This window comes from Sinocyclocheilus grahami, unplaced genomic scaffold (assembly GCF_001515645.1).
Source record: "Sinocyclocheilus grahami isolate Dianchi unplaced genomic scaffold, SAMN03320097.WGS_v1.1 scaffold917.1, whole genome shotgun sequence".
Classification (NCBI taxonomy): domain Eukaryota; kingdom Metazoa; phylum Chordata; class Actinopteri; order Cypriniformes; family Cyprinidae; genus Sinocyclocheilus; species Sinocyclocheilus grahami.
Genome location: NW_015506096.1, coordinates 348,513 through 362,265, shown reverse-complemented (window position 1 = coordinate 362,265; position 13,753 = coordinate 348,513). Strand labels below are relative to the sequence as shown.

The following is a 13,753-nucleotide window of genomic DNA, read 5'->3' as shown; positions in this document are numbered from 1 at the left end:
GAGAGAGAGAGAGAGAGGGCGAGAGAGATAATGCATGAGAGCTTGAACGCTTTTCCCTTGATCTGAGTTTTACACGCTATTACCGTAACGCCTAGTATATGTGCGCACATAAAAACAACGTGGCGGCTAGAATGACCGTGTTTTTCAAAGTGGAGGCTGGCCTGACCGCAGTTGAAAGACGGGGAGGAGACGAAGTCTGCTGCCGTTTTCATATGAAATTTAAAGGAGACTGACACTGAGGCGATCACGAATTTGTGTATAGTTTACAGACCCAATCGCTATAGCCCCGCTAAAAATGGCCTAGCGACGCCCATGCTTCTTACGTCCATTTCGGGGAACCAGGAGAAATATTTCAATCGATCGCTCAGGCATTTAAGTGGCACCGAAATGAGGCACCGAAATCTGAGTTCTGATTCTAGTACATATTGGCACAGGTTTTCGGTACCGGGGAGGAGACGAAGTCTGCTGCCGTTTTCATATGAAATTTAAAGGAGACTGACACTGAGGCGATCACGAATTTGTGTATAGTTTACAGACCCAATCGCTATAGCCCCGCTAAAAATGGCCTAGCGACGCCCATGCTTCTTACGTCCATTTCGGGGAACCAGGAGAAATATTTCAATCGATCGCTCAGGCATTTAAGTGGCACCGAAATGAGGCACCGAAATCTGAGTTCTGATTCTAGTACATATTGGCACAGGTTTTCGGTACCCAACCCTAAAGAAGACGGTGATTCCGACACCTTTAGCACACTGTAATGGGTTTTGATTTGTTTAGATGTCTTTGGTCCTTGTTGTGTTCATATATCAGTCAAACCACACCCTAAAAAAAGGCAAGTCTTGGTCCGCTTGTTTGACATGCACTATGGTTTGGATGGCCATGTTCAAACTTATTCAATGAACAGCACTAATAAGAGCAATCACTCCAGAGTTTGTTTTAATTGAACCAAACCTGCCAAGTGTGAACACACCCATAGTTACACAAGGTACCCAGAGAGGAAACGTGCAGTGTTTTTCCTTTTACAAATCTTGCCCTGATTCCCCAATAAACATGTAGAACATCACTAACCCATAATTACTCCTTTATGACCACAGAAAACTCACTGTTTATTTTATAGCACGTTGTGTAAAGCTTGTCTGAGTGAGCAAAAGCAACTCCGTCAAGGTCAGTTGCTTCCATGACTATAAATTAATATGGCCAATGTGTACCTAATAAAAAATTTATTTTTCAGACAATCAAACTGAGTGTGTACTCGTACCATAATGGCTTGCTGGACCAGCGTGTTGCAGTGTTCACACATGTTCTTCAAGATCTTGTTGGCTGCGTTGTGGCGGGCAGTGGTAGTGGATTTGGAGGCCACAGTCAGAGGATAAATCAAAGCCTTTAAGAATGAAAACACAAATCATGAATATCAAAGTGCTGCTAAAGAAGGAAACACAGGTTATGATTCATGTCTGGACACACCTAGTCATTCTTTGTCATGACTAGTCATCACATTTTAGAATAATAGTGAAGTCATCAAAACTATGAAATAACACAAATGGTAGTATGAGTGCAACCTTTGTAGGTTACACATTTCAAACCAATGTTTCAAGGAATTCCATTTGAAGTTATATTTTCAGACCCTGGTTTGGACGCACAAGCTATGGGTAAGTTTAGGGGAAACAAAAAACAGTTATCTTTAATTTATGGAAGGTTACAAACAGCTACTTCCCCCTCCTCAAATATATTCAGGGAGGAATGGGAGCGAGAGGGAAGAGTGAAGTGGTATCTCTGAGGAGGTCTGGCAGAGTGGTTTGGAAGATATTGATAAACAATCTATCAATACAAGATTATACCTCATTCACTTTGAGGCCATACATAAATAACACTTCTCAAAAAAGAAACTGCATAGATTTCTTTTTCACCAATGTTTGTTCCCTCTTTATGATAAATGCAAATCAGATTAAGCTAATCTATCTCATAGTTTCATTTTCTGCCCCAAAATACAAGGATTCTGGTGTGAGGTGCTTTCCGTAATGTGAAGATGGAACCAGACCCAGTGTTCCTTATACTTTGACACTCTGATTTTACATACTCTTTGAACAAAGCTCAACATGAATTCCTCAAATTTAGTCTAACAGCCAAGAAGCTGTTATAACTGTTGTGGAAAAGGACTGACTCTCCTACTGTTGAACTATGGCTTGAGGAACTGACATCTAACTGACATCTGAAACAACCTCTTGAAAGGCAGCATTGAACAATTTGACAGGACATGGGACACTTCATAACTGAAGTGTTGTATTAATGCCACCATATTGGTTTAAGTGGAATAGACCGGGAAGGGGGGTGGTTAAAGTTTTTTTATTTTTTTTTATAAATGTTTATGTTCAGTATGTTTATTCAAATTGTGCATATAAGAAAAATGTAAATATAAGACAGATTCTCCCCCAAGTGGGCTCGCCCTCAGACTCTTGAATGCCTCAGCTTCAGAGCTGATTTTTTTCTGGCAGACCAAGAGGACAGATCTCAGGTCCAGCTTTTCTTTGGGCTGTTGAGAAAGTGTTGAGCACCAGTTTCAGTGATGTAGCATGCTATGTCACCTGAACTCTTCATCTGCCAATAGAATTGGCATGACTGCACATGTGCTTCAGACACCATCACGTCAAAGGCATTCCTCATAGTCAGTTCCAGAAACAGCACTGAGTTCCCACGAAAGGGAACCACTTCTAACAGACCAAGATGTCGATTTTCATCATTTGTTAAATTAAGAACATGAGAGATGATAAAAATTGCCTTTATTATGGAGATGGACTTTCTATGTGCATTTATTACTCTACACAATTGTTTCTTTCTTTTTTTTTAATTGATATTTTATTAATACATGGTGATTATTACCATTTTTTACATATACCTGGGGGTGATAGCGGCCAATATCGGTGAGTAGCTGGTGTATAAGACGTCCCACCAGTGCACGTGGGGTATCGATCCGAGCTATTAGTTGAGGAATCACCTGATTGAAAGGAAGAAGTTAATACATGGTTTTTTTTTTTTTTGCTGATTTCAAGTGAAATTCTGCTATGTACAGTTTATAGCGATACCATATTTTTCTTCAGCATAAAAAAAGTGTTAACATCCTTAAACCAACATACGTACATTTGTTTGGGAAGCTTAATCGTGTAAGATAATAAGACTCCATGAATACACAGATCTAACTAAATCAAATCTGGTAAAACCACATGTGAAATTTAACTTGTGACAATTTCAGTTGGAATCGAGACCCTGCTTATGTATAGACAGCTGGAAATGGTCTTACCTGTAACCATGTGTCTATCTGAATGGTCTTAATACCCTCGACTAGAGCTTCATTCACCTCGGGCCAGTGGCCATAATCAAACCATAAGGTCAGGACTCTAAATGTAAAGGAACAAATACACAATTATACACAATGTAAAATTATTTGATGAATTGCATGTGAATCCAATATATTTCAATTGTTTTTTGTTTGCATGGTGCTGTATAGAAGAGGGTTACAAAAAATAATTTAATAATTTAATAAAAAAATAAGAAATTCACAAGTATTTATTATAGCATGTCTGGACACAGCATCTCATATCCTCATCATTCATTCAACATTCATGCTGGCAGTTATTAAACCACTTATCAAGAAACCACAACTTCTACATGTTGGTTCCTTGTTGGTTAATTATGCACCCAACTCAAATTGTCCATTTCTGTCTAAAGTTTTCTAGAAAAAGCTGTGTCTGCTCAACTGAGCTCTTTTTGCTGATAAATGGCATTTATGAAGAGAGTCAGGATTTAGACTCCATAAAAGAACACACACTGTTCTTTTCAGAGTGACAAATGACTTTTGTGCCCCAAGGCTCTCTTTTGCTTGTCCATAAATCTTTTAGGACATTTTTTAGGAAACATAGAATTATCTTTTAATGTTTTGCAATTGTTATCAAAGGTATAGTATGGAGTACAACAATGCTCAGTACTAGGACTGTTGCTTTTCACGCTTTACATGTTACCCTTGGGAGATATCATCAAGAAACATGGTGTTAGCTTTCACTGTTATGCTGATGATACTCAGCTCTATATTTCTTTGTGGCCCGATAAAACATACTGTGTGGAGACGTGCTGATATCACATTTGGTCTCGTTCTGTATCGCGTATCTTGTCAGTGTCTGCGCTTGCTTGGCCATTTGTTGTGGAAAAAAATAAGGAAAGTGTGTTCAAGCGCCAGCAGAAAACAGTGTAAAGAAATACTCTTTGAGAGAAGCAGTCTTTATCAGCGGAAGTTAAAAGCAGTTCGTAAGTGCATTTACTTGTCTCATTAGTGTTTACTGCAGTTGTCGTTGCTAGGAAATGCTTGTTTTGTTTACTGTGTGGAGACGTGCTGATATCGCGTTTGGTCTCGTTCTGTATCGCGTATCTTGTCAGTGTCTGCGCTTGCTTGGCCATTTGTTGTGTAAAAAAATAAGGAAAGTGTGTCCAGCTGAATTAATTTAGTATGTTGTTAGATGGGTATAAAAAAGCTTAGTTTACCGCAGCAGCGGTCGCGTGACGGCCTCCTCGTGTGAAGACCGAAGAGTGTAAAGACCCTCTCTACCGTGCGACTCCACCGGGCAGGGACACCAGCAAAGGATAAGTATCGCTAAAAAAAAATAACTGAAATGATTTTAGCAAATGGCTGCAATATCACAAAGAGTGAAAAATTTAAGGGGGTCTGAATACTTTCCGTACCCACTGTATATAAATGTATGCGTGTATGGTTGTACATACACATATATGTAGTTGTTTTTTTGTTGTTTGGCTTAGTGTTATGTTAGAATCATTATTATACTCTTATACCTTTTGTTTCTTTAATATTTTGAATTGTTTTTAGCTTTATTTTTTGTTTTTCATTTAAATGTTAAGTTTTGACATTTTGTTTCATGTAATAACTTAAAACACTGTCTAACACTTGATGGCTGCTCTGTTAATTCCTCGTCATCAGTTAGGAACCTAGGTGTGCTATTTGATAGCAATCTTTCCTTTGAAAACCATGTTTCTAGCATTTGTAAAACTGTATTTTTCCATCTTAAAAACATATCTAAATTATGACCCATGCTCTCAATGTCAAATGCAGAAATGTTAATTCATGCATTCATGACCTCAAGGTTACATTATTGTAATTCTTTATTGGGTGGTTGCTCTGCATCCAAAAAACTTTAGTAATATTATAATTGCACCTAAGGGAACATAATAAAATAATAATAATAATTATTATAATAATAATAATAAAAAGAACCAAAAGTATGACCATATTAGCCCAGTTCTGTCAACACTGCACTGGCTCCTTATTGAATATCGAATACATTTTAAATAATTGCTAATTATTTATAAAGCCCTGAATGATTTAGCTCCTCAATACTTGAGCGAGCTCATTTCGCATTATAGTCCTTCATGTCCACTGCGATCTCAAAACTCTGGCCATTTAATAATACCTAGAATATCAAAACTTCAATAAAACTTCTGTAAACTATCGCTTCAGGCCACCTGCCACATGTGGGTTCATGAGAGTGTTGTGAAGTGACATGTCCGCATGTTGTGAAAACATGTTCTGAAGGTGAAAACTGTAGTGTTTTAGCACATTTTAAAACAAGACAACAGCCTCTAAACAGTCTCAGAAATATACATGTTAAATATAGAAATACAGTTTTACTGTCGCCTAGATTACTTGCTCTCTTACCTTAGTGTGTCCTGTAAGTTATTTCCACGTGAGAGTGAGATAGATCTGAAAAATCCCTGCACTGCAGGCACTGTGTACAGAAGGAGAGTCTTGGACAAATCCTGCAACATAGAAAACATATAATTCAACTCTAAACATTACATGACTGTAAAAATAATTTCATACATAAATCCACATTATTTCCTTCGCATGCACTTTTAAGCATGTTGTCTGTGCCAACTTCATGTTTTATTTGACTTCAAGATTTTTGGACTGAATGTCACTGCATCTGCTGTTTATTCGCCCAAATGTCTGTTAAACAACATTATTTAACTTTCAGTGCAATTCTGGGTTTTAAACTGTTAAGAGAACCTTGTTAATAGCAATGATCTGCAGATTTGTTCATATGGGAGAGTAAACATATTGGAAGATCAAAGATGCTAACTTCATTTTATTGTTGGCCAAATTTAAAACTGTTTACTTGTTTTAGAAAATTGTTTACAAGTTGTTTGGAATTGCACTAAAGGTGAATGCTGGTGAAGCTTCACACACAAGCTTCCAATAATACTTTAGTGTTGATGGCTGGCTTTGGTTTGTTTCTCACTTCATTGACTTTCTTCTGTCCAGGGGAGGGTACAGGGCTGTGCTCTGTGCTGTCAGCCTCACTGTCACTGTTACTGGCTTCGCTGTTGGCACTGGCACCGCTTGCGTGTCGTAGTTTCTTCTTCTCATCACGGCCCTGGTTCTGGTGCTTGTAGTGAAGCACAGCCTCAAAGTTCATTACTGCCCAAGCATGCCAGGCCTGCAGAGGCAATATGCTTTATCTTATTTTTTGATAACACTGAAAACAACAGCACAGATCCAAAAACACAACTTTAATGGAAATAAACTGTCACCTGCAAAGAAACAACTGCATGATAAATAATATGAATGCTTGACCATGACTAACAAAAATCTTTTCTCAAGAAGAATTTAAAATGAAAGATTTTCAGAGCAATTCCAGCTAAATGCTCCTAATTAAACACAGTCATCAGTGAATCAGTGAATCTAACAAATTCTAAAGAACATAAGCAAAATAAATAAATAAATAATAATAATAAAAAAAAAGCTCCTTGGCCCGATTTACACAGAACATGTTTTTTCTTGGAAACAGTGGAAAATATGATGCTGCTAAGAAGAACATTATTTTGTGTATTTGGTGTAATGAAATGTGTTTATGTGGTTTAAGGTTAAAAAACATTATTTTCCACATACTGTACTTTATTGTTTCTCCTTTCTGAAATGCGTAAATTTTTACAAAGCTCATCGGTCTGAAAAGCAAGGTGTGCTCTGATTGGCCAGCTATCCAGTGCGTTGTGATTGGCCGAATACCTCAAGCGTTTGACGGAAATGTTACGTTCCTTACCATATTGTGATGCCCTGTCCGGCCGGAGCATAACATAAAACCATGTTTGCATTTGTGATTGGAGAAATGACAAACAACAAGTCCTACTCTACACTGCCCAAAAAACTCGCGTTTGAATTAGGGATGCTCCGATCTGCCTTTTTTGCTTCCGGTACCGATTCCGATACCTAGGGTTCGGTATTGGCCGATACCGATCCGATACCAGTGAAGTTTTTTCCCCTCATTTAAATAAATATAGAATTTATATATCTCTGTGTGTGGAACTGATAATCATTCTTTCACAATCTACTAGATACAGACTACTTCATTATAAAGAAAAATTAAATAAAACATAAATATGAAAAAATATAGGCCTATGTATATTTATAATCTATGACAAAAAATGTATCATAAACTAGGTTAGTGGATAATTCGGCAGTTTTATGCTCCTGTTACCATAATTACATTGAATCATAAAATCACACAAATCTGCCAGCCCACTAAATAATTGATTACAACTAATTATGATTAATTATATAAATTCCCATTTAAACAAATTTGCGTTTTGAGCTAGAGCTCTTTGGCAAGGAAGAGTGGGAAAAAACTGACAAATTGAGAAGTTGATAGACTAAAGACTGGCTGCTCTATTACAAAATATGTGCAAACCTATGCAACCAAGTTATTTTAGGGTGTTTATACCCTCCTAAATTTGCCATTAACTTCCATTGTATGTGCCTCACTGTAACCAGTTATCTGTAATCTGTTTTTATTTTATTGTTTTTATTTTGTAAAACAGAATTGCTGTTTATGAGATAAACTTTTATACATGGAATATTCCTGTAAGTTGTTTATCTTTTATTCAAAAATATACATTTTGTTGCAATACTGCATCCATATTCTTGCACTACTGTATATCGCACACCCAAATGTATAAATCATGTTTATTTTGAATTGTTTCCCTTGAATCATGTTTATGTTTTGCACAAGGCAATGATAAATTCAGCAATTCACAATTCTGCTTGGCTACTAAAATAAAATAAAAATGAAACTGGGTTAAGACACAGAAGATAAAAACAGGTTAGACACAGATGCCTGAACAATGTCACTGACTGCATAGTGTACATTTTAAATGTTTTAAATGATAATTTCATATCATTTCATTACTTTTGACTTACAGTGAATAGTAATGTACTCTCACTGATTACATTAATTTTAAATATTTTAAAATGGTGCATTTCCTATACTTATTTAAATCTACTGGTAAAATCAGGCAACTGTAATGAGACTTTTTAATTTCTGAAATTTATAATTTTCCTTTTTTGGTGGACTATCCTTTTAAGGAATTGTGACTTGCTTGATTACTTGCTTTGACTTTGACTTCATAAGCAATGACTCGAGGCTTGACTCAGACTTGAACTGCATGACTCTACAATTACTTAATTATAGCAATTACTTAAAATAAGAACAGAAGTGCCTGGTTGCCACAGGGAAGTTTGTGGTAGTAAAGTTTTTCAATAGGGATGTATGAGTGCTGAAGGTGTGAGGGACTTGTGCTTTATCAATGCTGTCATGAATTCACACACCACTGTGTGATCTAATACAAAAACCTGAAACAGAAGATTCTACTGTCTGCTCAGCTGTTAAGAATTTTTTCACAAATCAAAAATTGAACTACGTGTACCACATATCGTGGCATTTTTCCTCACATCTCTTCAGCTGAATTGCTCAAAAACACTGATTTAAGTAGAAATGAAATATACTTTATACTTCTGTTGCTCAGGGATGTATATGGTTGATCCTGCTTTGGTTTTGTTTTAACTGGTCAAGCAAAAACAGACTGGAAATGTCACTAAAATACAAGTTGCTCAGTAACTGCTTATTTATTAACTGTTGTATGAAAGCAAAATTACGCTCGCATGTCAATAATATGTAGCTTTTAATATGATTAGAATATGATATCATTCACTTAAAATGTATATCTTTTTAAAAATAATTTCCTAAAATTTCTAAAAATGTTGTACTTCCAATTTTAAAAGAGATCTGTATTTCAGTATGGTCTCAAACTGTATTATTTAACATTTGAAGCATTTATGCATCATGATATCATAAACATCTAATGAGCATCAATGAGAAAGAGATTTTGGGGTGACAGTGTGTACATGCTGATGACAGAATTAATGAGATTCACCCATACATATTTAAAGTTTGTGAAGTTAACATACCTTGTACCAGTTGCGATCGTGCTCTGTTGAGTGACTGTAATACTGTAACACTTTAGGGATGGTACTTTCATTGATACCCTGAAGGCTGAGCTGCCACTCCCCCAGCTTCAGAAAACACCTGGACAGAGGAGAAACACGGAAGAAAAATTTAATAAGGCCATTTTCGAAAAGCTCTGTAGCACACAGCGTTTCAATTACAGTCATTAAAATTCATACACATGTAGATCTTATCAACTTCCGTTCCTGACAGTCATTGTTCTGCCCAACAGGAAGTAGGCTATTGTGGATCGTTTGAAAAACGCATGATCTGGAATTTTATATACTCCTCCTAGGGTTTTCATGCAATCATTGCTCTTTGCCATGTCCAAGATTCCCTCATTCCATTTCAATGATCTCTTGAATCAGTTAAACAAATCCCTTTCGTCTTCATTGTCCATGTTCCCGTCAATGTCCTGAAGAATAATTTAAGAAGAACAATCTCTGGCATCTGAGAACAACTGGGTCTGGAAGAGTCAGACAGCGAAGGTTAGAAGCTGTTTTAAGGGGAAACTAAATGGAAATTGGCCAATAAGAGGGAGGAAATATAACAGAAACAGTAAAAACTTGGAAGAGAACATTGTGTGCACAAATGAGTTAACTGCACGCTGTCAAAGATGATGCTATAGAACAGTGGTTCTCAACCTTTTTTTGGGCCAGCGACCCCCAACCCATTATCCAGGTCCCTCAGTGACCCCCATAATATAAAATGTGACCCGTAAATGAGTCAGAATGCACAAAACGCAAATTTTGAGCTACATGCAAAAAAAGTTAAAAAAGAGTATATTTTAGTCAAATTTGAGGTTTTCACAAAAATTAGTTTGTTAAGCCCTCGTCTAGCAATCCCAATGCTCCAAACAGTAATTAAACATCTAAAGTGATCTTTATTCGTATGTTTTCTGAGAGGAGTACCTTTTCTCCGCTCGTTTCTCACTCTGACCGTCATCCGAAGCACCCACATAAAGGCGCTTCCAACAGCGCGATCCCAATACATATACACAGAACTACAGTATTTAAGTATTCACATAAACATAATCTGTTATGTCTTAAGTGAAAGTTTGGGGAACTGTTGAGGAAAAACATCTGATGTATAACATTATATTAGATACGTGCATTACAGTAGGTCTTAATATAGGCCATCTGTCTCAATGTTAATCTAACAATAAAAGATAAGAGTGAATCACTCGCTGCTCTACAGGTAGAAACTGAAATCAGCTAAACCTGTACTAAGGACTGTTAAAGGATGGACTAATGAAGCAGAGTAGGCATTACAAGCCTGCTTCGACTGCACTGACTGGAGTGTTTTTGAAGCTGCAGCCACCAATCTGGACGAGCTCACAGATACAGTAACTTCATATATCAGTTTCTGTGAGGATATGTGCATCCCCCACCAGGTCATTCTTATCATTCAATAATGATAAACCGTGGCTTACTGGGAAACTCAAATAGCTTTGTCATGCCAAAGAGGATGCTTACAGAAGTGGGGATAAAATATTGTATAACCAGGCCAGGAACAGACTAACAATGGAGATCAGAGTGGCTAAAAAAAACTACTCTGAAAAGCTGAAAAAACTGTTTTCAGCCAACGACCTGGCGTCAGTATGGACTGGTCTAAGGAACATCACTAAGTGCAAGACACCACCCCCACAGTCTGTGAAGAATCAACAACTGGCTGAAGATCTGAATGTATTTTATTGCCAATTCGAAAAGCCCAGTCTCACACCCCACACCCTCTCTGATCTGCACTTCACACATTCACCTACCCCCCCTGCAACACCCCTTCCTGCCTCTCCCACCATTCAGCCTGCGCTTAAGGTCTGTGTAGAGGATATGAACCGGGTCTTCAGAAAGCAGAAGACTAGGAAAGCTTCAGGCCCAGACGGTGTTTCCCCTGCCTGTCTAATATCTGCGCTGACCAACTGGCCCCCATCTTTACACAGATCTTTTCCAGATCGCTGGAGCTGGTCCTGGCCTACCTGAAGGACATCACTGGACCCTTGCTGGATCCTCTTCAGTTTGCATACAGAGCAAACATGTCGGTGGATGATGCAGTCAACATGGGACTGCATTATTCTCTGCAACATCTTGATAGACCTGGGACTTAGCAAGGATCTTGTTTGTAGACTTCATGTCGGCCTTCAATACTTTCATGCCTGACCTTCTCTCAGACAAACTGATCCAACTCTCGGTGCCCACCCCAATCTGTCAGTGGATCATCAGCTTCCTGACAGACAGGCAGCAACTAGTGAGACTGGGGCAACTCACATCCAGGACGCCCCTCAGGGTTGCGTTCTCTCCCCACTGCTCTTCTCCCTGTATACGAACAAATGCACTGCAAAAAAAAACTCTGTCAAGCTCCTGAAGTTTGCGGACGACACTACAGTCATCTGCCTCATCCAGGAAGGAGATGAGTCTGCTTACAGATAGGAGGATAAAGAGCTGGCTGTCTGGTGCAATCACAACAACCTGGAGCTCAACACGCTCAAAACAGTGGAGATGATAGTGGACTTCAGGAGGAACTCCCCTGCACTCCCCCCACTCATCATCATGAACAGCACTGTGGCAGTAGTGGAATCATTCAAGTTCCTGGGCACCATCATCTCACAGGACCTGAAGGTGGACACTCACATAGACTCCATTGTGAAAAAGGCCCAGCAGAGGCTGTACTGCCTTCGCCAGCTGAGGAAATTCAACCTGCCACAGAAGCTGCTCACACAGTTCTCGGCCATCGAGTCTGTCCTGTGTACATCCATAACTGTCTGGTTTGGTTCAGCCACCAAATCAGACATCAAGAGACTACAAAGGACAGTCAGGGCTGCTGAGAGGATTATTGGTTCCCCCTGCCTAACCTCCAAGATCTTTATTCCTCTAGAGTGAGGAAAAGGACTAAGAAAATAACTTTGGACACCACACACCCAGCTCACTCTTCGAAATGTTGCCTTTTGGTCAGCTCTGCAAAGCACCGACCACCAGAACAGCCAGGCACAAGAACAGTTTTTCCCGCAGGCTATATTTAGCCTGAACAATTAAAACATTCATAACTATACATTGTCCATCATACCTGACATATTTATAAATAGAATCAATGTAAAATGCACACTTGTAAATAACATACCAGTATATTCATTTAAACAATAAAATTTTTTTCTCTATATTTCTACTGTATATAGTGCATTATTTCATTTTCTGTTTTTCTTATAGTGTTATATTCCATCTCTACTGTGTAATTCTTTTTAGAAGTAGAAGTGAAGTGACGTGTGGCCAAGTATGGTGACCCATACTCAGAATTTGTGCCCTGCATTTAACCCATCCAAGTGTACACACACATTAGTGAACACACACACACACCGTGCACACACACCCAGAGCAGTGGGCAGCCATATTGCTGCGGCGCCCGGGGAGCAGCTGGGGATTCAGTGATTTGCTCAGTCGTGGTATTGAGGGTGAAAGAGACCGGTGGTTATTCACTCCCCCAACCTACAATTCCTGCCAGACCTGAGACTCAAACCCGCAACTTTCGGGTTACAAGTCTGACTCTCTAACCCAGGGGTGCCCAAACTCGGTCCTGGAGGGCCGATATCCTGCAGAGTTTAGCTCCAACTTGCCTCAACACACCCGCTTTAATCACAGCTAATCACACCTGATTAGCTGGTTCAGGTGTGTTTAATTGGGATTGGAGCTAAACTCTTCAGGACACCAGCCCTCCAGGACCGAGTTTGGGCACCCCTGCTCTAACCATTAGGCCACGACTGCCCCTGTGTAATGTCTGCACTACCATGTATGTTTGCACTATGTTCGTACTTTCTTCTGCAATTGGAAGCTCCTGTCACCAAGTCAAATTCCTTGTGTGTGTAAACATTCTTTTAAAAGCATGTATTTCGTATTTAGATGTTGCAGACCATATTCTTTTGCAAGTTTCAGCTCATTATTGGCGTAAACCCACCTTAAAGGGGTCATATGATGTTACTAAAAAGAACATTATTTTGTGTATTTGGTGTAATGAAATGTGTTTATGTGGTTTAAGGTTAAAAAAACACATTATTTTCCACATACTGTACATTATTGTTTCTCCTCTATGCCCCGCCTTTCTGAAACGCGTCGATTTTTACAAAGCTCATCGGTCTGAAAAGCGAAGTGTGCTGTGATTGGCCAGCTATCCAGTGCGTTCTGATTGGGCGAATACCTCAAGCATGTGACAGAAATGTTACGCCCCTTACCATACTGTGATGCCGTCTCCTGGCCGGAGCGATGAGACAAAAACATTAAAACCCATTATAAACGAGGCATTTGTTGCATCCAGTGGGGACATAATTACAGATTATAATGACTTATACTGTCTTTTAACGCGTTGTGTTGCATTGCGCCACGTAAAAATAAAACGATGTCTGCATTTGTGATCGGAGAAATGACAAACAA

The 13,753-nt window shown here is 38.8% G+C and overlaps 1 protein-coding gene across 1 annotated transcript in view; it reads right to left on the bottom strand.

Annotated features, from left to right (window-relative positions):
• The window catches only part of LOC107564227 (serine/threonine-protein kinase mTOR), a 181,439-nt gene that overhangs the window by 44,098 nt on the left and 123,588 nt on the right, over positions 1-13,753 (bottom strand). The window contains exons 38-43 of the mRNA XM_016249242.1: positions 9,302-9,419; positions 6,300-6,497; positions 5,717-5,817; positions 3,296-3,392; positions 2,894-2,992; positions 1,259-1,381 (exon numbers count right to left, since the gene is read on the bottom strand). Coding sequence (XP_016104728.1) covers positions 1,259-1,381; positions 2,894-2,992; positions 3,296-3,392; positions 5,717-5,817; positions 6,300-6,497; positions 9,302-9,419 — 736 coding nt within the window. The remainder of the gene's footprint in view (positions 1-1,258; positions 1,382-2,893; positions 2,993-3,295; positions 3,393-5,716; positions 5,818-6,299; positions 6,498-9,301; positions 9,420-13,753) is intronic.